This window comes from Pteronotus mesoamericanus, unplaced genomic scaffold (genome assembly GCF_021234165.1).
Source record: "Pteronotus mesoamericanus isolate MK-2021 breed Mesoamerican mustached bat unplaced genomic scaffold, CSHL_Meso_final contig_116, whole genome shotgun sequence".
Lineage (NCBI taxonomy): Eukaryota > Metazoa > Chordata > Mammalia > Chiroptera > Mormoopidae > Pteronotus > Pteronotus mesoamericanus.
This window is the reverse complement of record NW_026555027.1, coordinates 2,419,274-2,446,429: the sequence shown is the minus strand read 5'-3', so window position 1 is coordinate 2,446,429 and position 27,156 is coordinate 2,419,274. Positions and strand designations below refer to the sequence as shown.

Sequence of the window (27,156 nt, the reverse complement as noted above, 5' to 3'; positions counted from 1 at the left end):
CCTCGCCCCGCCCATGTGCCATGGGCCTTCCGCATGCCCTCCTCGCTCTTCTGACAACAGGAGGGAGAGGTGGTTAGCGTCCCGGACAGAAAGGCCAGACTTCTGTGCTCCCCGTCCCCTCCCTGGACCCAGGCAGGCGCTCCTGCTTTGTGTTGACACTGCGGGTGTCAGTTCTTCCCTGCCTCTCAGCGTTGTGCTCTTGGGCAGTGTGTACGCTTCCTGTGAGCCTGTTTCCTCACCTTTGAAGTGGGGTAACAATGTAACTTCGCTTCGTGGGGTGTGTGAGGAGTGCCTGAGTCAGCTCAGCACAGCAAGGCGGCTGCTGTACGGTGTGCTGCTGTTGTGCCCCTGGGCTGTGGTAAGCAGCGAGTGAGATGACTTATTTTACATCGCTGCAATCTTCTAGAATGTGCTCAACGAAAGTGCACTAGAGCCTATTAAATTTAACCACAATTAAATAGAAGGGGCTCCCTTTATTTTTAAGGCAGCAATGCGGGCAGGCTCAGTCGGGGTCCGGCCTGAGTGTGACTCACGATCTGAGAGGCTGGCAGAGCTCCAGGCAGGAACGCCTGCACATGGGTCTCACTGAGCTCAGTTCCTGGCCAGGTGAGACCCTCTCTGGTTCTTAAGTGCCTGAGAGCAAAGGGCAGGCCCCTGGCAGGGCGGGCCACCCGCAGCTCTCCTAGACCAGCGGTGGGTTTCACCCATCAGGCTCCTCTCTGTGGAAGGTACAAGATGGTCACGGAGCCGTAGTAACAAGTGGAGGGAAACACAGGAATTCCATAAAAGCAGGAGATACGCATCTGTGCTTCAACTGCCTCCTTGGTGTGATCAAATGAACCTGTGGGGCTTCTCATCCTTTCAGTGAATGGCAGGGCTTGTGAACTCTCAGTTGATCCTTTCCTCCCGGGACATGGGCTGTGTTTGGAAGCATTGTCCCATCCCTGGGAAGCCATCCCTGCCTTCTTACCTCTGGGATGCAACGATTTTCTCCTTGTTCCCTTCATCAGTGGCACCGAGCCACTTATTATAGGCATCCCATGAAAATACACTTCCTTGGGCATTTCTAAGGAAATCCTTACAAAGATAAAAGGTAATGGTATTGTTATGGCAAATGTATGTTGGGGACATCAGAGAGAACCTTTAACTGAAAAGCTCAATTTCAGTCCCCACTTCCTTTATTGCCCCTCCAAGTGTGACCTCCCCAAAGGTCGCGGGCCTAGCTCCCCACTGATGGACGCACCCAGAGGCAGGTGCTGGGGTGTCCACCTGAACTTCGAAGCTCAGAATTAGAGGCTGGGATGTTGTGGGAGTGAGGAGGAGCCCCTCCACCATTGGGCTCTTCCTCCCTGGGTACAAGTGAGCAGCCTGGTCCAGACCGACAAGTCCTGGTGGTGAATTGTCCCAAATCCTGTCAGTCTCTTGAAAAGAAATCCTGGTCCGCATCGTGCTTGTGTGTGTTAGACACAGTGCTCTTCATTCCTAGCAAGAGAGGTTCACCCACACATGCTATTGCCTGTGAAGAGAAGGCCGTGCCCTCTGTCATGAGGTGTAGGAGCTTCTTGGGAGAAAACTACTCAGGATGGCTTCATTCTTCCTTTTGCTTCACTGTATAAAGTTACATTCTGCAGACTTGGAACTATTATCCCTAAACCACTAAAGGTTATATTTTCTTTGGTGAAGTTCCTGCACCATTACTATCCAAACGTGAAAATGCGTTAAGGCTCAAGAAGACACAGACTTACGGCTTACTAGCTTTTTTCTATGGTAGTAAATAACACACAACAGAAAATTGATCGTTAGTGAATTTTCGTACATTTACAGCGCCGTGCAACCATCCCCATTGTGTAGTTCTGGACCGTTTTCATTGCCCCACAGCAGATCTCACGTCCATTCCCATCCCCGTCCCCAGTCCCTCTAGTACGTTGTGTTTATCCGGCCGTCCATTGACAAATGCGGGCTGTTTCCACATTTTTGGCTGTGATGGACAGTGCTGCTGTGACCCTTTGAGTGTAATTTTGTGTGTTTCATTTCTCGTGGGTGTATCCTGGAGGTGGCATTTGGGGTCATAACAGTTGAACTTACAGAGAGGCCATCAAAGTTCTCCATAGTGGCTGCCACGTTTTACGTTCCCACCAGCGACGCTGCTCCCGCCCCTCCCTCCCCATGTTGGGCCCTGTTCCCTCAGGACAGTGGGAGGCCTCTGCGGCTCCCCAGCGCCTGCACACGGACACAGCTTCTGGTCCTTCTGCCGTCTGTACAGGGGTCACCAAGTGAGAAGCCAAGTGCTGGGCGGCGGTGACGTCCTCAGCACCTGCCCGTTCCCACCCAGCTCTTACCCCCCAAGCCCCCGTCTGTTTCCCCCCCACCCCCACCCCGTTTCACGCGCAGACCCGGCTTCCGCACTTCCCCTCGTGAGACAGAGACGGCCTCTGGAGAACCTCCTTTGGAAGGTGCCTTTATTCCCAGGTGAGAGTGCCTCCTCGCACCTGCAGCGTGAAGGCACAGAGCAAGGGGGACTGATAATCTCCAGGGAAATGTGTCGTGGGAAAGACGACTTGGAGAGAATGATGTAAATACGTGTTTCTTCCCAATAAGCTTTGAGATGTTTTCTTTTTTAAATCAATAGTCACATAATAGAATTTGTAAATTGACAACTTAGAAACATTTTAGCTGCGTCCTTAGAGCACTGGGTGGGACTGCGCCGAAGCGGGACGAGGCAGTGAGAAAAGGAGAGGCTTGGGGGGGGCGGCGAGCGCGCCCCGGAGCGAGAGGAGCCTCGAGGGGGCCGGGGCCGGGCCACAGCCCCGTCCTCACGCCGGCCTCAGGCGTGTCTTGCAAAACTACCCTGTCACCTCCCTGGAGACACCAGATGTGGCCATCTGTGTTTGGCAGTTCTGGCACCCAGTGTCTGATGGCATGACGACCTCCATTTGTGTATTAAACATTAAGTGAATTACCTTGAGAGTATAAAAGGAACATTTCCAACTTGCCTGAAATACTCAGTAGTGCTTCCTCAAGAAAGATACTCCAGTGATTTAAAAACACCCACTCCTTGGGGCCGAGCGGGCAGGACGCCGGAGAGGCTCCGGGCCCTGGTCCTCTCCCCGACGGGGCTTGTGGAGCCCGTCTGAGAACCGCGGCTCCAAACCAAGGTGTTCACTGCAGTCGTTGCCAGCCTTTGGCAATCTGATACTTTTGCATAGAGGAAGCTTTTGGGGTTCGTACTAGGTAGACAGAGGTCACTGTGGGAGCTCACAAAGGGAGTCCCTGGGTTAACATACAATCAGACTGAAATAGTTTCCACTTTAAACCCCTGCACATATGGCGCAAGCTGTAGGTCCCACCCAGTGGTGGCCAGCATGCTCCCCGGGGGCCAGACCAAGATGGGGGAAGGGCCTCCCGGCTCCTGCGGCCTTTCCTACTCGGTCCGCGCTGTTGGCCGTCCACATGGTACTCAGTGGGACTACGTTTTTTATCTTGAAGATTTCTCACACCTAGAAAGAAAAGCGAACAACGCTTCTGTTAGCCTGTTTCTTAAATGTTATGGGAGCAGCTGTGCTCACGGTCAGAAGCCAGCCCTCTCTCTCCAGGGCCGCCCGCCACCTCTACCCATCAACCTCTGTGCCCAGCACAGCCAGCGATGACGTGGGTGAGGCCTGGCCCAGCGGGGTCCCGGGGACACTTCACCAATCGCAGCAAATGCCATTGTTCTCAGGGTTGAGTGTTGGGTATGACCATGCCATTTTAAACCTTTTTTGAGAACCAATAATTATTTATTACAGTTATATTTGTTATTGTATATTATATTTATATTTATTAATTAGTCATGTCTTATTTCTAAATATTTGAGGGCCTGAACAAAGATACATGATTTATGAAATATTTATACCACCTCTTTCTTGAGAGAGACAAAAAAGGGTTGGATTAGAGGGATTTCAAATACATTTTCAACTGTGTTAAAAATGTGTGGTCTTTAAGGCATAGGTTATTTTAAATTTCTTAAGATTTTGTTCATACAGTTTTCCCTTAGATTCTGGCTAACACTGAAAAACTTAGTCTACCAACAGAACCCAGCATAAAAACCAGCCACCCCATCCATCTCTCCCAGCAGGGGCCAGGAGGGATAGTGGGTTAAGTGGCAGCCATACCTCCCAGTTATCCCTGGAGATGAGGAAGTGGTCAGCCTTGTTGGCAAGGAAAGTGCTTTCTGACCATTTCTGCCTAACGTGCCTTTGACCTCGGATGTGGACACCACCGTGCATGCTGGTTGGTTCACCACGGGAACCTCCAGTGCGCCGCGGGTGCGCAGGCAGTGTGGGCTCAGCTCCCTTGCTCCTGCTCTTTAGAGTGTGCAAACACCAAAGCTAAAATGAGATCAGAGAGTCCTGTGTGCAAAATTCCTGCAACTTTACTGGTTCAGGGGACAGTTACAGCTGAAACCGCAGTGGGATTCAAGAAGAAAGTTGTTTACAGTGAGGGTTGGTGAAAATATAAGCGCAGGAATCAGGAGTGTGTGTATTGTAGACCTACGTGGCAGCAAATCCCTGAACAAGGAGAGGTGCCACCTCTTCCCCCTCCAGTCTTTGCTGAGCACCACAGGGCTGTGCAGCAGCAGGGTGACTGGGTGGTGCGGGGCCCTGGGGGCTGGGGGCTGGTGTGGGGCCCTGGGGGCTGGTGTCCGGCAGCTGCTGTCGCCCTCGGCTGGTGCGGGGCCCTGGGGGCTGGTGTCCAGGCGGCCGGCTGTCGCCCTCGGCTGGTGCGGGGCCCTGGGGGCTGGTGTCCGGCTTCGGAGAAGGGCTTCGCCAGCAACAGAGCAAATGCCACAGAACAGCCTGTTGCAGGTCAAACATACACTAGGGTTTTATGCTAAAAGTCAAGGCTGGCACAACACCAGAAATGAGTCTCAATCCCCCACACAGAGCTCGAGAGCTCAAATGCAGGAGTCACCGAGTTACAGACAGCCGCTGAGAGACAGGAGGCCACCATTTCCAGGACGTGTCTTGGGCCTGCGCGTTTCGAGGCTGGAAAGGGAGAGCAGCACAGCGGTCACAGCAGAGCAGAGTGTCACATGACAGCAAACCCAAAACAAACCGGGCAGCTTGTGGCCTCTTGCGGACTGAATACAGTGCTGGGGCGGGGGGGGGGGGGGTAGGGGGGACGGTAAGAAGCAGGGACAGTCGGTTTCGCATCAGCATGCAAATCTAGATGCAGGAGCGTTCTGGAAAATCCACCTTAATCTCAGCTAAATCAGTAATCACACCTGGAGGCAAATTCTCAAAGATCAGCACTTGATACTGGAAATACGACAAGTTTCTAAGCCCAGGACAGCGCTTAGCTACTGCTCAGCTGAGCTACAAGTAAGCTTCAACAGGACTCGCTGGCCCTAACAGGTACGGCAGCTACGAGGAACAAACATAAAAGTCTTTGATAATAGCACAGGTGTTTTCGTAGACCTACAGGAGTGTTTCCTCCATGGAGCCCAGAAAGCCCCCGCTCCTGGAGAACGTAAAGCCCGCTCTCTCCTGCTCGGCAGCACCAGGTACGGTAGCTTCTCACAAAACCAGAGCTCAAATTAGGAATTAGCCCGTATGCTTTAGAGGAAACAGAACGGAACACTTTCTGGGACTCCCTGTCCGTTTCCGTGATCACAAAAGTAGGACATGCAAAGACCACCTCATGCTAAAAAGCCTTGAAGGTCACCTTGAAGCCTGAAGTGCTTTTTGGTGGAGGTGAATGTCTTTCCTCTTCAGTTCCTGGTGCTGAGGAATGAAGCGTGTCTTCAGCACGTGGCAGCAACCTGTGAAGAACATCAGGAAGCCCACCAGCCCAGCAGCCACTGAGACCACGGCCTTGACGACTTCAAGGTGCGAGGGCTCATGTCAGGCGTGCCCCGCGGACGGACTTGTCTCCCTGATTCCGCTTCCGCCTTTAGAGCTTTGAATTCATTGTTCGCTTCTGAGGCATCTGTAGATTTGCACATAGTTGTTAAGTGAGAGAGCTGAGATTCCACCTGCCCTTTGCCCATCTCCCCCAACAGTGATACCGATCCCAGCCGTAGACCACGCCACAGCTGGACCCCCACCCAAGGATCCTTTGTGTCACCTTCTGCAGCCACGCACACGCCCCTCCCACCCTGTGTGTCTCTCTCACGGCTGACAGCCACTTACCTGTCCTCCGTCTATAATTGTGCCCTGCCACAAAGGTGATGGCAATGGGGCACTACAGTCCAGAGCCTTTGCGGGGCGGCTCTTCCCCTGGGCCTGCCTGAGGTGCGCCTGCACTGCCGAGGCGCAAGCAAGCCATGACTCTGTCGCTGGGCGATGCCCACGACGCGGGTGTGCCATACTGTGTAAGTGCGCAACTGTCGCAGGACTTCTGGGGGGGGCTCCGGGATGGGGCTGCCACAGATCAGACCGCCACACACATCAGTGCACCGGGTTCTGTGTCCATGGGAACCCCCCTCCCCTGGGCTAAATGTCCTGGTGCGGAAATGCCAGGCCGTGTGGTTGTTGGAGGTTTTGTTCTTTTAAGAAACTGTCCACCTGTTTCCCAGAGGGCTGTGCCATCTGACAGCCTCCCCCGCTCGGTGCGAGTGGCTCTCTCCCCTCCACAGCAGCGTCTGGTGTCCTCGCTCCTCGTGCCCATTCCAACGGCTGCGCGGTGAGACCCTGCGGTGGAATGAGCTTGCATTTCCCCGAGGCCGATGACGCTGACGTCTTTTCACGGCTGCTTTGCCGCATGCCCGCCTGCCTTGGCGTCACGGAGCCTCCAGCAGGCCGCTGAGGGCACGTGGGGTAAGGGCAGTGTCCCCTCCCACCAGAAACCTGGCCAGTGGGCGGAGGAGGGGCTGCCCTCATGGGCAAGGGGCGACTTCTCAGCCAAGCAGCTGCGACGTGGCAGGAAGCAGGCAGGTCCGGCTGCCTCAGGAGGCCACACAGCCTCTTTCCACAGGGACACCGCCCTGTGACAACTGGGGAGGACTGAACCTTGATCCTGCTGACAAAGTCTGTCGTTTCCCTTATAGGCTTCTGTAAATAGTTCCTTGAGTACATACCTTAGTTTCCACTAGACTCCAAGGACCTCGAGGGAAAAAGTCTGTATCTGATTTATCACTTAATTCCCACAGGAATTGGCACCTTGGAGGAATTTAATTTTCACTGAGTGACCCGCACCTAACTCACAAAACCTGGATTTGAATGAGGGAGACAGAAATCAAATGCAGAGTTCCAACAACCATGTAAGGCCAGACTCTGGAATTGCTGCAAGAAAGAGAGATGGGACATTAAAGAGGGACCTGACCCCTAACTCTGCTTAGGTGAATGAGCTTTAAAAGATACTTTAGAGATGGATGGATGGACAGATGATAGGCAGGTAAGGAGAGACAGATAGATGACAGATGCACACATACACAGGTGGATGGATGAAGGGTAGGTGAGAGATGCGGATGTACCCCCACAGGTAAGTGATAGATGGTGGAAGATGCGTGATAGACAGGTGGGTGGATAGAGGATGGACAGATGGTAGGTGCATATCTCCATACACAGGTAAACGATAGATGATGGGCAGACACTGATACATGGCCAGATGGATTGATAGATAGGGAAGTGTGTGTTGGAGGGGATGTTTTGTCTTCCTGTGAAGGGATAGAATTTGAGGACATGACTTTCAGAGACAGGGAGAGTTTGCTAGATCGGAGACACTAAACAGAGGGTAAAATAAGCCTGAAAAAAGAGACGGTCCAGAGCACCAGCCCTTTTGGTCCTTTTACATTGCGTTAAGGAGTCTCCTCCTAAAACCAAACTAGCATATAAGCAGCGTGCAGCTGGTGGCCTTCAGGGACTCGTGACCCTTGCAAGGGACATGCGAGCCTGGCGTGCATGCCTGTGTTGAGCACCTGGAGGCCCAGTGGGCAGCACTGTCTGGCCTCACTGGAGCATGTGAGCATCTACGTGAGGACAGAAGGACTTGCAGGCAGACTTGTCCCTGGCCCTTCCCCAGCTCGCAGGTCATCTGCGATTCCCTGCTGCTCCCTGTCGCGGAGGGAAGAGGCAGGAAAACAACTCCCCTTCTGGGAGCAAGAGGCTCGAAGCCGGTTCAGCGATGCGGCGCAGACACTTTTCAGGCACAGGGGAGCTTCTCTGGCCCCGACTCATCGGCCCTCGGAAACCTGTATTTCCTTCATTTTAATTTTTTAAAAATTTTAAATTACATTTTAATTTCAAAAGTGTGTATCGATTTCAGGTATGCAGCTTGTTGGTTAGACAATCATATACATAGTCTCAACCTTGGTATTTCCAGTACCCACTGGCTCCGTACATAGTTACTGCAGTATTGTCAACTATATTCCCTGGGCGGTACCTGACATCCCTGTGACTGTTTTTTAACTACCAAGTTGTACTTGTTACTCCCTTCACCTTTTTCCTAGTTTCCTAACCCCCCTTCCTTCTAGTAACCACCCATTTGTTCTGTTTCTATGGGCCTTTGTCAGTTTTGTTCATTTTTCCCTAGATTTTACATATAAGTGAAGTCATGGTATTTGTCTTCCTCTGTCTTATTTCACTGGGTATAATACCCTCCAGGCCCACCCATCTTGTTGCAGACGGCAGGACTTGACGTTTCCATGGCCGAGCGGTACTCCCTTGTGGAAGTGCACCACCACCTTCTTATCCATTCGTTCACTGACAGGTCCCTGGGCTGCTTCCGTAGCTTGGCTATTCTAGATAACGCTGCAACAAACAGAGGGATGCATATATTCTTTCAAATCAGTGCTTCGGGTTTCTTCGGATAAATTCCTAGAAATGGAATTGCTGGGTCATAAGGCAGTTATTTTTAGATTTTTGAGGTAAGTCCACACTGTTTTTCACAGTAGCTGTACCAGCCTGCATTCCACCGAGAGTGCACAAGAGTTCCCTTTCCTCCACGTCCTCACCAGCTCTTGTTTGTACATTTATTGATGGTGGCCATCGTGACAGGTGTGAGGTGACATCTCATTGCGGTTTCAATGTGCATTTCTCTGATGATTAGTGACACTGAGCATCTGTCCATATGCCTGTTAGCCATCTGTATGTCCTCTTTGAAGAAGTATCTATTCAGATCCTTTGCCCATTTTTAATTGGATTGTTTGTTTTGGTGTTGGGTAATGTGAGTTCTTTAAAAATTTGGATATTAACCCCTAATCAGATGTATCATTGGCAAATATATTCTTGCATTCAGTGGGCTGTCTTCTCATTTTGTTGATGTTTTCTTTTACTGTGCTAAATCTTTTTTGTTTTTTTGCCAGAAATGCTAATTCTTGGGTTCTTCCCCCTAGATCCACAAACTAGGAAACTCTGAGGATCAAGTTCCCCAGTTCCTGAGGGCCTGTCAAGTTCACTTCAGTGCTACAAGCTTTCCGTTACTCAGTGTTACTCACATTGGCTGAGAGCTTGTGAGGCCAGCAAGTTCAGGCCCCATTTCAGATCTATGGAATCAGAATGTGCATTTCATCAAGACTGCACATGGAATTTTGATAAGCACTGTATAGAGAGGATCCCTTGAGAGGAACCTGCCAAGTCTAATAGGTGGACAACACAATTAGCCAATTAGAAGCATCAAGTAGCATCAGGTAGCAGGTCTATGACCCCTGTATATTAAGAAAATTTGCTCCAGCTCAACCCGTGAACCAAATTCAAGACCACCTTGCCTCTCACCACCCACAAAACAGAACACACAAAAGAGAACTATATCCTTACGTTCAGTGGGTTGTCTTCTCATTTTGTCGATGTGCAAAAACTTTGTAATGTAGTCTCATATTTTTTTTTTGTTTGCTTCCCCTGCCTGAGGAGATATAGCAGAAATATATTGCTAAGAGAAATGTTAGAGAATTTACTGCCTATCTTTCCTTCTAGGATTTTTATGGTTTTAAGTCTTACATTTTAATCTTTTATCCATTTTTAGTTTATTCTTGTGTATGGTGTAAGTTGGTGGTCTAGTTGCATTTTTTTTGCATGTATCTGTCCAATTTTCCCAACATCATTTATAGAACAGACTGTCTTCACCCCAGTGTATGTTGTCTCGTTTGTCAAAAATTAACTGAGCATAAAGGCATGGGTTTATTTCTGGGCTCTCCATTCTGTTCTGTTGATCAATGTGTCTATTTTTATGCCAATACCATGCTGTTTTGATTACTACGGCATTGTACTATAGTTTGATATCAGGTAGCATGATTCCTCCAACTTCCTTCTTCTTTCTCAAGGCTTTGCAATTGTTTTAATCCAAAGTGCATCCAAACAAAAGAACATTAAACCAAACAAAAGCCAAGGTTAACAGTGGGCTGTTCCACGCTTACTATCACACTCAGATACACTCATGTACAATCACACTCACACAGGTACACACTCATTCACAAACAGAAACATATACCCATTCACATGCACACACACATACAACCAGAAACACTCATACCCACTACACATACTCAACACTGCTGTCAGTTGGAGTAATCTTGGATAAGTCACATGCATGTATTTCAATTTTTTCCCCCAAGAGAATGGGCGTTGAGCCATTAATCCTAAGAACTCATTTGTAAAATTATAATTTCAGGTTGTTTTAAGATCCTTAAAATTAGAAATTTTATGCAATGGCCCACTTTTTTAACACCTTTCGCACCACCAAATATATAATATATAGTTAGAAGTTTTTCACTGCTTTAAACTTAGTCCAGCATTTCTACAAGTGTGTCAGTTACAACACTGAACATCGCTTTACTTAGTTTATCTGCACCAGTTCCACGGGCAAATGAAACAGGGCGTTGCAAACAGTAGGAAACATATCCAAAGTCACTGCCGGAGCCGTTTCCGTTAATGCTGTTTTACCTTCTGCTGCCGCTCAGGACGTCTGAGCGATGCTCACTATGTAATGTCGCTTTCTGATGTCACAGGCTGCTTTTTTCTCCTCCTAACCACAAAGTTAGCGGATCCCCAGCATCACTGCTTCGGAAAAAGGTGCTGCTCTCTGAAACTAGTTTATAATTGCAGCATCTTTATAGACAAATCACTTGGAATAATACACCATGGTTTGGATCCGATTATCTCACGAGTCCACTTTTGAATATAATGAAGGTGAAACTGTCCTGTGACCGCTGTCAAGATCGGGGCCCCCAACGGCTCTTGTGGGAGCCAGTGACTGCCTGGGGCTCCTGGCTTGGCTCGGGCGGCTGGGCGGCCAACCAGGTCCCTTCACACCAGGATGCACCCCAGAGGCTCAGCTCCCCCTTTCTAAGGCCCCAAACAGTGCCTGACACTGTTTAGTTGTTAAATTAATAAAATGGCAAATAAGAAAAAGCCCAAAGCAAAAGAATTCTCCTGATCCTTGGCGTGGAGAAAAGAGATGGCACTTCCTGGACCTGAAGCTACTGACTTCTCTCAGATCCCCCCGGACCACGCGGCACGTTGTCAGACTGCTGTCACGGGCAACATGAGCCGTGCGGAAACCGGTGAAGCTCCGTGACGTCTCACTTGCCAGGGGCCTGGTGAGGATGATGGGAAGACTGGCCCGGGGCTTGATACGCAGTGAAGGTTTGTTTTATCAGGTAAGATGACGGTGAAGTGGAAGGTCACGTCTACATGGATGAAGGGACCATGATTTTAGGGGTAAATGAATAGTTTTATGGGAATCCCCTCTTAATACTGAAATTGATGATTCTGTAGACCTCTTTCCCTGCAGAAACATAATGGAGGCCCCAGAGAGGCTACAGAACAGTGTATGTAGACGAAAGACAGATTAGAAATGTGACAATAGTCCTGCACAAACAAGAGTCCTCCAGATCCCACTGGAAAGCCACGCCCCCAGGACTGTGGTCTCTATTTACCCACCACTCCCTTCTTCTGCAAATATCTAATGGCGGACTGACCATGTGCCGTGCCTGGTCAGGCCCTGCAATCAGTCCCTGATGGACTCAGGCTCTAAAGGTGGGACAATATACAATACAATTAATAAACAAGCAGTTAGGCAGACTTCAGACTGTCCGTGTGGAAAAAGGAAAGGGGCCGGAGCCAAGGCGTGTGGGGAGGACAGGCTGTCATAGTCAAACGGGGTGATGGGGAGGGTCTCCGCGAAAAAGCCGCGCTTAGAGAGGAAGGCAGACCGCAGCGAGCCCTGCGAGCCCTGCGGCCACAGTGGGAGGGGGAAGGCAGTCCAGGCAGCGGGCCGGTCGCACCTGCCTGGAGTTGGCGACCCCGTGGGAAGACCCCGTGGGAAGCAGCGGAGCGCACTGGCGGTAGCTTTGAGAGGGTGGGGTCCAGACCGTGCAGGGCCCGAGGCGCTGTCCGTGGGGCTTCAGGCCCTTCCTGGGAGCGGCCTGGGGGCCCTTTGGAGGCTTGCACGGAGGATGGGGGGAGCGGAGCATTGCGGGGCAGGGCCCGTCTGGGGGCCGCCGTGGGGGAGCGGGGGAGGCGACTGGGCCCGGTGGGAAGCGATCAGGCTCCGGGCAGGACTGAAAGGGAGCTGGTTGTGCGGTTAGCAGACAGAGACGTGAGCTCGCGGGAACTGAGCCCCGCACACGGGAGCCCCACCTTGGCCCCTGGCTTGGTCAAGGGCTCTTCATTGCAAACACCGCACGCGACTTAATCCCCACCTGCCGAATTCCCCAGGGCCTTTTTTTTTTAAACCCTTGGGCTGCTGAGGTCAGGCGGCCACGGCTTCGGTGTCCCGTCCCGGCTGCGCGTCAGTCGGGCCCCTCGACAACGGCGACGCGGGGGAGGAACGACCGCAGCGCGCGCTCACGGGGCGGCTGCCTGAGGCGCAGCCGCATCCCAGTAGCCAGTTTTGTTTCCAAGTCCCCTGGGCCTGGGGTCCTAAGTCTGCGGGGTTAGGAACCCTCCCCCTGCCCGTTTGTACTGGGGCGGGGGTCGTGCCCCTCAAAGAGGAAGGCATTCATAACTCGATCCTGATACCCCGATAAAGTGATTTTAATTCTTCCTTAATAATTTAAAGGCAAAAACCTCAGCACCGGAAACATTTTCTCCTCCTCCAGGTCTCCTGCCGAGTGAGGGGGGCCAAGGGTCACAGTTCTGAGCTACAACTGGCACCAACTAGCACTCGACCCTGGTAGCACATATCAGTCCTCCATGCCCAGCCCAGTGTGAAGTGGCGGTTTGGGACTCACCTGGGTTTAAGGCCCATCAGATACCACGGAAGGAGAGAGAGTCCTCTTCTGCCAAATGGAAAATTTCGAAAAACCTGGGTTAAAAAAAAAACAAACACACAAAACTATACGTTAAATAATATTGTATCTGTTAAATCTGCTGAATTGGGAAACAGTGTTAGGTGAAGTAACAGAATGTTCTAGTTTTGAGGAAATACTAAAGTACTTTGAAAGGATTCTGGATTAAAAGTACCTATATGGAGAAAGAGAGAGAATGGTAAAGCGAATGTGGCAGCTCTTGGTAGCTGAATCAACACCAGAAACCGCCTAGATCCACATTTCTTATACACGAGGAAAATAATCCCCCCCAGTCAGGTGGCTAGAGTGTGCTTTGCAGCAGCAGCTGCGAGTGTTCTAAACGGGTAACTCCACCGAACCCAACTCGCCCTCTACAGGTAGAGTCATACTGTAAAAGTGATCCTCTGAAAGGGACATGGACTTACACTTCTAGGCCTAGTTTTGTCATTTACAAATTTAACTGAGTCCCTTAGCTACTCAGACTCAAGTATAGTTACTTCTGAGATGCAAACATCAGCCCAGGCCGGGCAGCTCAGCTCAGTTGGTTAGAGCGTCTGCCCCATGTGCCTAGATTTCCAGTTCCAACCCAGGTCAGCGCACAAACAAGAAGCAACCAGTGAATAAACAAATAAGGAGAAAAACAACAACAAAAAGATGTTTCTCTCTCTCCCCCCTACTTCCTCTCTTTCTCTAAATATCAATAAATAAATTAAAATTTTAAAAAAGATGCAAACATCAAAATGAGATTTGTGATGACAGCTTTGTAAAATGCAAAGTGCTCTACAAGCATGAGTAGTTTTTAAACTGTATTGACTTTTTTTTCTTTCATGCAGTGTTTAAGATGCCATCTAGAAGAAAGACTATTTTCTTTCGCACCGCAGTTCTTTTATGTTCGTTACGTGTAAGAAAGTCCCTCCGAATCAGAACTTAAAGCTTTTTCTGTGCACCTACAACAGAGGAGGTTAACAAATTACAGTCTGTAACTCAGAAGCTTAGAACAGCTAGTACCTATTCGTGGCTCTTTTTAGGAGCCACAGTCATAGCACTGCCTCGTGTGCCAGGCACTGTGCCCGGCGGTTTCCATACACTGTGTAACTCCCCAAAACTCAGGGTGTCTGATGCAATTATTGTGTCATCTCATGTAAACGGGGCAAACAGCAGCATATATCTCAGAGTGCTGTTGTAAGGATTGCGGAACTATACTTAAAAGCACTTGGCACAGTGTCTGGCAAAAACTAAGTGCTAACTACACGTTTACCAGTTATTGGTACTCTCATCTTACAGATAGAAAAGCAAATGAAAGAAACGGGATTTTCAACCCAGGTCTGACTCCCAAGTTTTTCTTTTTTTTAATCACCTGACCGTAGTAAGTCTCCAGGTCAGTGACTGAATTTAAAGCCAGGAGACCCCTATTTGGATCTTATCCTCGACTGTCCCCGCCCGTGCCAACACCTGGCTAAGCGAGCCGCTCACTGAGTTCTTGCTCAACCGATGCAGGGCTAGGTTTTAGCCTGGGTCGCCTACGCCTTTCTGGATTAGGGACACCTATGTTGTCTCTGCGCAGGTGTCCCGTCTGCAGGCCCGGAAGCGGCTGTTCAGGGAAAGGGACCACCTTCCTCTCCCCCAATAGCTGACCGCCCCCTCCCCGCCTCCGCTCCCGTTTCCGCGGAACCCCGCTCGCTCCCCGCCTCCTTCCCCGCACAGCAGAGCCCGCAGCCGGCGCCCTTCCCGGCGAACTACAACTCCCACAATCCCAATCGAGCGGCCCACCTCCCATCCAGGGAAGCGGGTCGCCCTGGGCGGGCCCCGCCTCCCCAAGTGTCCTGCATGTGTCCTCTTGGGTATGGCTCCTTCTCAGAAAGATTCTTGGGCTCCCCGGTGAGGCAGGACCCCAGTCCCGATCGGGTACGATTCCGCCGCCTGCCGCCTCTCCAGGCCCCTCACTGGGAAAGGCACACGGTGTAGTCCGACGAGGACACTCGCGGCGGCCGCCGCAGTGGAGACCCCGGGAGTGAAGGGCGAACCGCGCGCGCATGCGCGGAGACGTGTACGGGGGCGACCGCCGCGGAGCCCCTTCCCGGAGCCTGAAGGTGAGTGGGGCCCGGGCGGGGCTTGTCCCGTGCTGGGACTCACCAACCTCCGCAACGGCCGCCGTTGGCGCGACCGCCACCACCACCAACCGACCCTAAGAGCCGTTGACCCCAGTTTTGTAGAGAACTGGGGTCTCCGGGAGCTCAGTTTTAGCGTTCGTACACGGAAATGACCCAGTTAAACCGCTCTCATCGTTTCATTGCAGTTATCTGTGTACAAGTTTTTCTCCTCTGCTCTACCTTGCGTTTATTTAATTTTAAAAATGTTATTTATTTTCATTGTTCCGTTCCACCATGCGTTTAAAAGTAACAGCTAACGTGTTGGGAGGGCTCACCTTTTATGTTGGTTTTCCCGCATGCAGCGCATAGCCCGTTCCTAACGAGCTATAGGGCTTAGAGTCTGGGGCTTGATTCTGTTCAATTTTATGTCAGACTAGGTATCCACTTTGTCATGTCCTCTGTCTCATGTGCGTTAAGTCTTCTTATGAGAAGACTCCGCGAGACGATGAAGACAGTGAACACTAAAGAAATAGTGGTGCTGATGAAGTTAATAATCTGCTGGGGATGCAAACATCTTTTTTTTTTTTTTAAAGACCAACCTACCAATCACAGTATGTTTTCCTTTTAAAAAAAGATTTTATTTATATATTTTTAGAGAGGGGGAAGTGAGGGAGAAAAACACGTGTGTGAAAGACACGTGATTGGTTGCCTCTCCCATACCCCCAACTGGGGACCTGGCCTGCAACCCAGGCATGTGCCCTGACTGGGATTTGAACCGGTGACCTTTAGGTTGGCTGGCTGACACTCAAATCCACTGAGCCTCACCAGTCAGGGCCAGACAAACTTCTTATTGTGACCTTACCCTAATCATCTTGCTGACTCCTCACTATGTTACTTGGTTATGCTGTTTAACTTTCTGATCTTAAACTGAGAAGATTGGATTAGATGACCTCAAAGAACTTGCCTGCTCCAAAATTCTGTGGTTTGTGGGTAGAATCCAGATTATATCACAATATGTTAATGCTAGACATCATCAGCTTCCATCTCTCTGCTAACATAAGTGAAATACAGCTATAAGAAGGTTGGCAGCTGCCTTAGAAAGAACTGCCCCATATTGTACTTGTAATTTTTTTCTTATTGCTGAAAATATGAAATCCGCAGGTACTATAACTTTCTTTACCTTATATTTGTTGTCATTTTATAGGTCATTGCTAGGAAGAACTCTGGGTACAACAATGAACACATTGTATGCAATGATGGCTCGCATCTTAAGATCTCACCTGGTAAATGCTGCAATGATTCCTAATCGAATGAAAATGCTCCCGTATCTTGGAGTCATTAGAAATAGGATGATGTCAACTCATAAATCAAAAAAGAAGATGAGAGAATACTATAGGCTGCTGAACCTGGATGAAGGATGCTCTGCAGACGATGTCAGGGAGTCTTTCCGTAAGCTTGCCAAGCAGTACCATCCAGACGTTGGCTCCTCTACTGCTGACTCTGCAACATTTATAGAGATTGAAGAAGCCTATAGGAAGGTGCTTTCCCACGTGACAGAACAAACAAATGCCAGACAGAATAAAGTAGAAGAAGCAGATGAAGAAGAAGGGAAATTCAAATATAAAACACCCCAACACCGGCATTATTTAAGTTTTGAAGGTATTGGTTTTGGATCTCCAAGTCAACGAGAGAAGCAATATAGGCAATTTAGAGCAGACCGTGCAACTGAGCAAGTGATGGAATATCAAAAGCAGAAACTATATAGCCAGTATTTCGCTGACAGTTTAACTGTTAAAGATGTGAGACAAAGTAAAGAACAAAAGATAACTCAAGCAATAGAGCGTTTGGTGGAGGATCTCATTCAGGAATCAATGGCAAAAGGAGACTTTGATAATCTCAGTGGGAAAGGAAAACCTCTAAAAAAGTTTTCTGGCTGTTCATATATTGATCCCATGACTCACAACCTGAACAGAATATTGATAGATAATGGATACCAACCAGAATGGATCCTAATGCAAAAAGAAATAAAGGATACTATTGATCAACTCAGAGAGGCAATTTTAGCATCCAGAAAAAAACTTGGGAATCCCATGACAGCAAGTGAGCAGAAACAGTGGAACCAAGTGTGTGAGCAGTTTCAAGAAAACATCAGAAAACTAAACAAGCGAATTAATGATTTTAATTTAATTGTTCCCCTCCTAACCAGGCAAAAAGTCCATTTTGATGCACAGAAAGAAATTGCCAGAGCCCAGGACATATATGAAACCCTTATAAAAACAAAAGAAGTCACAGATAAAAACCCAGATAACAATGATCAAGGAGAAGGGGAGAAAACAACAGGAGTCAAAACAGGTTTTTTCAACTGGATGAATATGTGGAAATTTACTAAAATCTGACCATTTCAACAGTCCTGCCCCCAAATCATTGTCAGTTGGACTGACATCACAAATAGAGGCTGATATTTAACACAGGAGTCTGAGAACTGTGTGCCTCAGTACTTTGCACAAACTAATCTCATCTCCAGTGACATGTAAGGGAGAAGGCTATCAGAAGCTGTGTCACAGAAATGTTCAGCCAGCTTTGCTCTGGGAATGTAGTAAGAAGAGAACTAAGGAAGCACTTTAATCCATTTCAGTGTTTAATTGTCAGTCATCAGGTGAAATGAATTTGGACAGGGACTCAGACTGGGAATCATAACGGGTATTCCAAATGTCTTATTGCAGTTTTAAACTCTAATAACTTAAAAACAGTTGCCATTTGCCAACTTCAAACACAAGCACTTAACAACAAAAAGCCAAACATATATTATTAAAAGTCATAAAATTAAACAAGTGTGGGGAACATAGGCAGGGAAATCTCTAAATGATGTGTGTTTTCTGCAAGTTTGCTGCACTTAGACACCTGAGGCTATTAAAGATCTAAATTGTTCCTGTTGTTGGGATACTACATGGGTGGAAATGTTGCGATCAGGAAATTGGCCTATGGAGTTACTGCACTGTTCTTTTTTAGATAAAGCTCCTCTCTGTGGGTCCTGAATTTAAAAAACAAAACAGAAAACAAATACCTGAGTGGTACTTTGTACTTTTCCCTACCTAACTTCATGATTCATTGGTTGCACAAATTGGTCAGCCAAGCTGGTTGATTTAGCTATTCTAGAAATAGTCTGCCATGTCCACTTTTTATTAGAGTTCTAGGTGCATTTTGAGACCTTTCAGGAGTGGGAAGGGGGGAGGCGGAAACAACCCCTGGGCTCAGTGGAAACTTAAGATGTCACTTGGGCTTCAACTCTACTCAGAATGACGTGCTAGGTGTATGTAACTCCACCCAAGGTCTCTCTGTGTCCTGTACGGACTCCCCAGCGGCTTTTTCAGCCCCGTGAAAAACCTCAATTTACTGCCTTAGGGATCTAATTTCCTTAGGAACCCGTGAAAAAACAAAGACAAGATGTCTGAATTTTGTACCAGTTTGCTCCTTTGGCAAATGACAAGAATTTGGCATTCATGAAATATTGGTGCCCCGTCCACTTTTCAGCAAATCTGACTTTTGTTTAAAATTAAGCTTATTGGAGTCACATTAGTTACAGGATAATAAAGGTTTCGAGTGCACATTTCTATGCTACATGGTCTGTATATTGCATTGTGTGCCCACCACCCAAAGTCAAGTCAAATCTAGGTTTTTCATTTTGGTTTGTGTGACTGCTCCAGCCACAGGATTGGGCCGCTGGGAGAGCGTCGAGAGTGGTCAAAGGGAGCAGGTTTCTTCCCTCGTTGAAGCCAGAGCACTGTGTTATGGGTGCAGTTCAGACGCGTGGCACTTGCCACTCTCATTTTGGAAGAACAGCTATTTTGTACAGTACGTGATAGTTAAAACTGCATCTTCAAAAGGAATTTTCAGGCCTTTTTGCTTAAATCATGGGGCATTGATTGCTATAATGTGATTATTTTGTTGAGCGAGTTATTTGGCTTCTAGAATGATAGAATTACTCTAAAGAAAAGCTAAGTTTCAAAACATCTTAGAAGGCTACGGTTCTGTGATTCTTGCTAAATAGGGAATTCAGTGTATGACACCTAGTTGCATTGCAGGATCATATATAAAGGAAACCATCTTCAATGTTGGATAAAGGGAAAGTAAAATTATCAGAAAACTCTAGCAAACCCTTAATTTTAGCATAGTGCACTTTATGTTTGTAAATGTCCATAATAATAAAGTGAATTTTAATGATTATTCAGTGGTCCATTGTTGTACAAACAACCAATTATAATAACCGCATTTTGGGCTGACCACCTAAATGGTTTTTTTATCTTTTAGACTGATAATATCACAACTGACCATGACATAGATTTTTCTCGTTAAGAAGGCAATTCAGTTAAGTAAAAACATTTACTTATTTAAGTAACCAAACTCCAGGTCAGACAAAAGATTTCGACTGGTGTAGTGGAGTGTGTTAAGTTGGAATCTGCTACATCTCTTATGACACAGCATCGACCTTTTTCTGTTGACTTTTTGCCTCCTAACTTTGCCAGCTTTCAGGTGTTGAAGTCATCTATTGAGATTTCCATGCTCATCAATTGGCCCTCATCAAACCCTTGGCTGGTTCCCAGCCTTTTCATAGCTCCTTTCTTCAAACTGTCGGCCCAGGACCCTGGCCCCACACCCCGAGGGTGGAGGGAGCCTCTATCATGGTGGCTTTTGTCCCCAGCTGCGTGGCTTGGTTTTGCCTGTGTTCTGTGAGCCTGAGGCCCATCCTTGGTGGTTTGGCACCTCTTGTCGATGGTTTCCGGTTCTTTGGTACAGCGACCACATTACTAAGCCAGTTCATCCTGCCGCCAGATACAACCCTGCTTTGGGGGGCGCCCCTCCTTGAAGGTGAAAGCCCCCTGTAGCCGTGTCACTGTGGCTCAGGCCTGTTACTCCCACACATACTTCCCCGCCACCCACTGCCAGGGCCCCTGCCCCTGGGCCTCAGCCCCCTTCGGGACATCACCAGCACCCCTCAGGGACGGCAGGTGGCGGGGCGCTGGGCCTGCTCCTGGAGGTAGCACTTTCCCTTTCTGACGATGTCCCCTTTGGCGTACGTTTACCGGCGACCTTCATGATCTCCCTATTTTAAAGTCAGTTGATTAGCAACCTTAATTTCCCTTTGCTATGTAACAACATATTCACAGCTTCTGGGGATTATTATGTATTTGGGGTGACCTCTATCCTGCTACAACAATATCCTTCCAAAAATGTATATAATTTACATTCACACACTGTCTCACACACACACTATACGTATTTGCCTATACCTGTTTCTTCAGCTGCCTATTAGTTTATCTTCAAGATCTTTCCATAGCAACACATTATGTTTTAAGCCTGCATGAGGTTGTCATATGCTCTCACGGAAATTAGACCTAATCAATGCTGAGCAAGTGAAGTAAATAGCACTTGCAAGTTTCCACGGAGAGAAGGCATGAGGCGTACAGAGGGCACACGCAAGCGGAGGTTATCCTGACTCAGGGATGGGGGCCTCCTAACGAGGCACGAGATACAGAGATGGCGACAGCCGCTCATGTTTGCGGAACATCTACCTTGCATTAACTAATTCAATCTTCACAACAACTATATATACTGTTTTTGAGAGATGAGGAAACTAAGGCTCGGAGAGGTCAAGCAACTGGCCTTGGGCCGTAGCGCTAGAAGGTGGCAGAGCTGGGGTGTGAGCCCAGGCTGTCTGGGTCGGCCTGGTTCCAGATCCCTGTTCTCACGCACACGGTGCCGCTTCAGAGTGGGCCCAGAGGAGACCGGAGCAGGTCACATTCGCGACAGCCTCTGGAGAGCTGTTGCTAGAACTCCATGGGTTCCTGGGGTTGCCTCGGAATCCGTCTGTTTCCTAGTAGGACTTTCACACTCGTCCTCTACTTGCCCTGAGATCCTTGCCTCCCTGAGGACCCCAGGATCAAGGAGCCCCAGGCAGTGTGTGCAGAGGAAGGGGAAAGCGCTTTGCAGCTGGGGACATTTGCATTTAGATCCAGGTTCCGCCATTCACTAGCTCTGTGACCTTCCTGAGCCTCCCATCCCACGTCTGTCAAAGGAGCGCTGTCAGGTCCAACCTGCGGGACCACTGAGATCCCTAGGGGTGTGGAACCGGACCGGCTCGGGGCGGGGCTGGGTCTCGGCGCTTCTCAGCGGGGGCGTGCCGCCCTCTAGAGGACGTTTGGGGGACCTGCGCGGCAATCTTCAGCGGACCCCGTGCTCAGAGCTTCCGCTCCGCCGGTAGGGGACGGCACCGAGCTGCTGCGGGGCTCGCCTCTGCTCTGAAGGGTTGGGACGGCCACGCCATCCCAGCGGGTACCCGTTTCCAACACCGGCCCGACTGCAGGCATTTGGAGGGTGGGGCCGGGGATGCTGGGAGTTTCACAGCGTGCGGGCCAGACGGAAGGTTTCCCCACGTCCCGCCCGGCATTCAGCCATCCCACCAGACGTTCCCGTGGGCGAAGAGTCTGCGTATAACCTCCTAAGCCCAGAACGCAATTATAGTTAACCTATGAACACAGCGTACCTTTTGCCTGATTTTAAATACACTATTTCTTTTTTCTCTCACAAATGCAACTGCTATGAAAATTGCACTTCCTGATCTTGGAACTTTTCCCAAGAATTACACTGCATTTTAGGAGGCGTTGCCGACGGCACCACGGCTGACGGCGCTGGAATGACCGGTAGCGCGGCACGCTCGTTGCAGCCTGCGTTGGTCGCGGGGAATGCGAACGTGCACCAGCGGAGCCCGATGTCATGAAGTTACTGGGTGTCACAGCCAGCGCCCGAGGCGACACATTTTTGGGTAGCGCCCTCCCGCATGGCATCGGAGTTGGTCTGAGCGGCTGGTGGAGCGTAGCAGAAGCGACGGCATGCCCCTCCGGACGCTAGCAGCCTCCTCTCCCTTTCCCGCCGCCCTGTCCCTTTGGGTGAGGCCGGGCGCCCTGGCTGAGGCAGCCCTGGGGGGGGGCACCCGGGTCCAGCCGCTGAGGCCTCCAGCCAGCGGCCAGGTGGGCGAGCTGCAGGGGAAGCAGGGCCTCCGTCGGGCCTCCGGACGCCTGCAGCAACCGCAGACGGTGGCACCCGAGCTGGGGTAACTCTGCTAAGCTGCTCCAGACCCCTTACCTTTCGAAACTGTGCGAAATAATACCTCCGTGTCCGATGTTTTGAGTTGCTAAATTTGAGGATAATTTGCTATACAGCCCTGGATAACCAATATAATAGACAAAGATGAAAGTCAGTTTCATCAATAAGCACTGTTTTCAACATATTTTGTGCGAGCTGCCCTTCAAGTGCAATTACACTCGATCTATAGTGTAAAAATTTCATGTTGGAATGATTTATTAATTTTGGGGTCACCTACTGTGCCTCTGTTTTATACAGTCCTCAAAGGCCCTCTACCCATCTTCTCCACGGCTTCTGGCACTGTTATACGACCGTATCTTTTTTTGAGCCACCTTCTGCACCCTGTCACACATGGGAGAATTTGTCTCTGTATCTGTCTTTTAACCACTGGTGTCTGACTCTGTCCTCAACACAGAGAACTTGTGATATTTCAACGCCACCTTTCCCGTATCCCACCACATGACTGACTATTGTAACGGGACCCTCGGGGGAAGCCCTGGCTCACCGGGCAGACCGCCATACACCTCACTTTGTCCACGTGGATTTCTACTTCAACTGAGCTACTTCCCTATATTTTTAAAGATTGTATTTATTTTTAGAGGCAGAGGAAGGGAGGGAGAAAGAGAAGGAGAGAAACACCAATGTGTGGTTGCCTCTCGCACACCCCCAACCAGGGACCTGGCCCACAACCCAGGCCTGTGCCCTGACCAGGAATCAAACAGTGAGCCTTTGGTTTGCAGGCCGGCGCCCAATCTGCTGAGCCACACCAGCCAGGGCTCGCTTTCTTTCTTTCTTTCTTTCTTTCTTTCTTTCTTTCTTTCTTTCTTTCTTTCTTTCCTTCTTTCTTTCTTTCTTCTCTCTCTCTCTCACCATCAAACAGGCCAGCCATGTCATTACTATTCTAAATTTAGTTTTTACTCTGGTTTACACCATATCTCAGTATTTTCATTTTTCTTGAACTTCTTGATGAGAATGCCTTCTAACTTACTTCCCTTAAATCCAAACATATTCAGGGGGCTGCAAGCATCTGACTACTTCCTCACGTCCTCTAGTGTAATCCTGCTTGATCATTGATGCATTAGAACATCATTACAGTTTTAAGTTCTATTTTTTCTATTTCTCTTATACTACAGGCAAGGCATTTACTGATATTTTAAAGGTCATGTGCATGGGTGGGTTACACTTTTCAGAAATTCCATTTCAAGGTAATTAACGGGCATTATAAGGTAGTTAGCAGGAGAGTATTAACATTGGGCTTCAGAGAGAGCTGAGTAATCGTTTGCCCGCCCCACGCCCCCCATGATTGGTTCCGGCCTCTTGGCTTAAACCAATCACTGCCCGGCAGCTCGCTGGGTTTGGGAGTCGCCCGGGGCCACGCAGCCGGAGAAAGGCCCCGCTGGAGCTGGTCAGCGAGGACTGCAGGTCAGCAGCCTCCGGGGAGCACAAAGGGAGCCGGCCTAGGGAGAAGCCAGCAACATTGCTGAGCCAGTGGGTCGCCCCGCCTTGGAGCTCCCCGTCACTCTGACCTTCCAGTTTGGCGAGGCACTGAGTCCTCTTTCTTAAGCCAGTGTGAGGTGGTTTTCTCTGTGACTGTAAGGGAAACCAACTGATAGATGTATCCAATGTGTTTAGAGTGTAGACTGCAGGAAGGAATCCTTCCTCTTCTGACAGAATCAAATCACCTTTCAAGCTGTGGTTTCCTACTTCTCACCCGAAGACTAGCCTTTCCCCCAAATATTGACACTGAATATCCATTCTGCCGGAACAGGGTCATTTCATACCCACAGGGGTGTGATCTTACTCTCCTTTTTTTGCTCCCCACTCGAAGCTATATCTACTGATTTGAGAGAGAGAGAGGGAGAGGGAGAAACATCAATGTGAGAGAGAAACATCTATCAGCTGCCTCCTGGGGATTGAATCCGCAACCTAGGTATGTACCCTGACCTAGAATCAAACCCTCCACCTTTTTTGGTGCATGGAGTGATGCGCCAACTAACTGAGCCACCGGGCCAGGGCTCAGATTGCCCATATTTTTGAAAATAAACTCAATGACCACAATTGCAGCAGCTGTCTGTACTGCAAAAAAAAATAAAAAAATAAAAAATAAAAAAAATAAAAAAAATAAAAAAATCCCACCCTGGCTGGTACGACTCAATGGATTGCATGCCGGCCTGCAAACCAAATGGTCGCCAGTTTGATTCTCAGTCAGGGCACCTGCCTGGGTTGTGGGCAGGGTCCCCAGTTCAGGGCATGTGAGAGGCAACACCACGTCACGCCATCCTGCCTGCAGGCCCCTGCGCTCTGCGCACGTTTCCTCCCGTCCCCTGCCCTGCGCCCTCTGCCGGGAGCCCCGTCCACTGCCTTCACCTGGCCTCCTCCTAGCCCCCACCCACCCCCAGGTTCTTAAATTATGCGTCGTACAAACCGAGATTGCGTGGACCACGTCCGGGGAGTTTGAAGGAGAATCCCTTAACGTGGATCCCGGCTTCCCAGTCCGCTCCTGTGCCTCTCTGGAGACACACCCCCCTCTCCCCGCGCCCATTTTCCTTGCTTTTTTAAAAATGGTCCTATCGTCTAGGTAGCACTGCCTAAGCAGTGGCTTATTTCTGTCTGCTTTTTGAATGTGTCTTGCTCCCCCTGCAACACTGTGTTTATGAGGCTCACCCGTTACTGAGTGTAGCTGCAGTTCATTTATTTTCATAGCTGATCTGATTCCATCATCCGAGTAAACCGCTGTTTATCTGTTCTGCTGATGAGGGCCACTTGTTTCCTTTGCGGGCAGCTGCTATGAACAACACTGCAGGGAACAAGTGGACCCGTGTACATGTGGACCCATGCGTGTGTGTACACATTCAAAGGCTCCCTCTGAGGCTGCCCCTAGGAGGAAACGCCAGCTCCCAGGGGGCGCAAAACGTCAACTCTTCTAGATAGCGCCAGTTTTCCAAATCGGTGGTCCCAGTTTTCCCCACTGACCGGGGATCAAACCTGTAACCTAGGTATGTGACCTGACCGGGAATCAAAGCCTCAGCCTTTCGGTATACAGGACAACCCTCCAACCAACTGAGCCACACTGGCCAGGGCTGAGGTAGGCCTTTTAGACTCTCTTCTGGCAGAAACCTGAACATGGTTGTGAAGTCACAAAGAGTCCAGAATCTAAGAGGGCCCTTCCAAGGTCCTTAGGTAATTTAACAAAACACATACTTAGATCCCAGTTGAATGCCAACTGAATTCCAGTTGAATCAGGGCATGTGTGGAGTATTTTTTGGCCTGATTTGCAATTTCAGTACATTTGAAATGCCGACATTGAAACGCTGACATCAGCAACTTAATCCCAGCATCTTTCAAGTACCCATTGTTTTGAAAGCATAGCTATGTACATGTTTGACTCTCTTTGTGAAGTAGTTTACGGAATGAGAGAGAAGCAAGCTACCTTGGCGTTGGTTGCTACTCCCTTCTGGGAAAGCAACTCAAACCATGTGTATCCCAATAGCAGGTCAACAGTAACATCTTTCTTCAAATGTGGAGGTAAGCGTTTTATTACCGAATATGTCCTGTAAAAGAGCTTTACAAAATCTTGGGGAATATTAAAATACTTAATACTTTAAAAAGTTATGAGATTTGAGACTATGGTAGAAACTCCTACTCATCTCCCAGTATCCACTCTTCCTTCTTTCATAACAAAACCCTATTTTTTAGCCTTCCTGGTAGTTTAGTGTAGTTAAGTAACTCAGTTTTTGCCAGCACAACAAAAGCAGGAAAGGCATATGCAACCTTTTGGAAAGGTTCTTAAAGAAAGGAGTGTTCCCTTCTGTCTTTTGCTGATTGGAATGCAGGAACAATGGTTGGAGCTATGGCAACTCTTTTAGACCATGAAGCAATAGTGGGAATGGAACCTGATAACTTTCAAATGTTCATATTTTTTAAAGAATAAATAATTATATGTGTGATTCCCTTGGCTGGAGCAAGGAACTACATTTATCTCTATAATGTGCCAGACCATTTCTACACCAACTTTGGACTTTTTAAACATAAAAGGGAAATACCAATATTTTGCTTAAGCCACTGCTATTTTGTGGTTGTTTTCCCTTGCTACTCTCAGCCAAGCCTAATACCAGTACAATGATCAAAACAGAAGCAAGATTTTAAAACTTATTTTTAAAAAGCAGATCTTTACAGGTCAGCAATTTAACCTTTTTAAAGGCCGCACATATTTCAAAGGAAATTTATTAAGCAAATATTTATTGAGCACCTAGATTCTAGCCTATGGATCAAGAGGATGGGTAAGGTAGTATAAATGTGTTATTTGACAATTTAGGAAATAATAGCATCCATGAAAATAAGAACTGAGGGAGAGTAGGAAAATATGAAAAAGTAGGGATTGTTCCTCTTGCATGTATACTAAGACCTGTAGGAGTAACAGGAGTAAAAGAGGATGGCATTTTGTGGTACAAAACCTTTTATTTCATTACACCTCATGGAAAAACTCTTTTAAAGATTTTATTTTTAGAGAGAGGGGAAGAGAGGGAGAGAAACATGTCTGGGGTTGTCTCTTGCACGCCCCCCACCGGGGACCTGGCCTTCAACCCATGCAGGTGCCCTGGGTGGGAATCAAACAGGTGATCCCTTGCTTCTCAGGCCGGCGCTCATCCACTAGGCCACACCTGCCAAATCTCAGGGAAGAACTTCTTTTAGAGTCCCATTAATACCTGGACTTACACAATG

The 27,156-nt window shown here is 48.8% G+C and overlaps 1 protein-coding gene and 1 long non-coding RNA gene across 4 annotated transcripts; one reads left to right on the top strand and one right to left on the bottom strand.

Moving 5' to 3' along the window:
• Positions 1–4,777: 4,777 nt before the first annotated feature.
• On the bottom strand, positions 4,778–15,089 carry LOC129074236 (uncharacterized). 3 transcript variants are annotated; one of them, XR_008529526.1, is made up of 5 exons: positions 14,975–15,039; positions 13,148–13,195; positions 9,735–9,819; positions 5,704–5,967; positions 4,778–5,024 (listed from the first exon to the last, which is right to left on the bottom strand). It is a non-coding gene; the product is annotated as an uncharacterized LOC129074236 (long non-coding RNA). The 3 variants fall into 3 exon arrangements; XR_008529528.1 differs by lacking the exon at positions 9,735–9,819 and having other exon boundaries at positions 13,148–13,221; positions 14,975–15,089; XR_008529527.1 differs by lacking the exon at positions 9,735–9,819.
• Positions 15,090–15,161: 72 nt separating this feature from the next.
• DNAJC28 (DnaJ heat shock protein family (Hsp40) member C28) lies at positions 15,162–19,510 on the top strand. The gene is made up of 2 exons (XM_054577950.1): positions 15,162–15,294; positions 16,499–19,510. Exon 2 carries the CDS (start codon positions 16,530–16,532, stop codon positions 17,688–17,690), a length of 1,161 nt encoding a protein of 386 aa, XP_054433925.1. The 5' UTR covers positions 15,162–15,294; positions 16,499–16,529; the 3' UTR covers positions 17,691–19,510.
• The last annotated feature ends 7,646 nt before the right edge of the window (positions 19,511–27,156 follow it).

Bases quoted from the DNA above. Each gene is read 5' to 3' on its own strand.
- DNAJC28 (XM_054577950.1), top strand. From the start codon at position 16,530: ATGAACACATTGTATGCAATGATGGCTCGCATCTTAAGATCTCACCTG.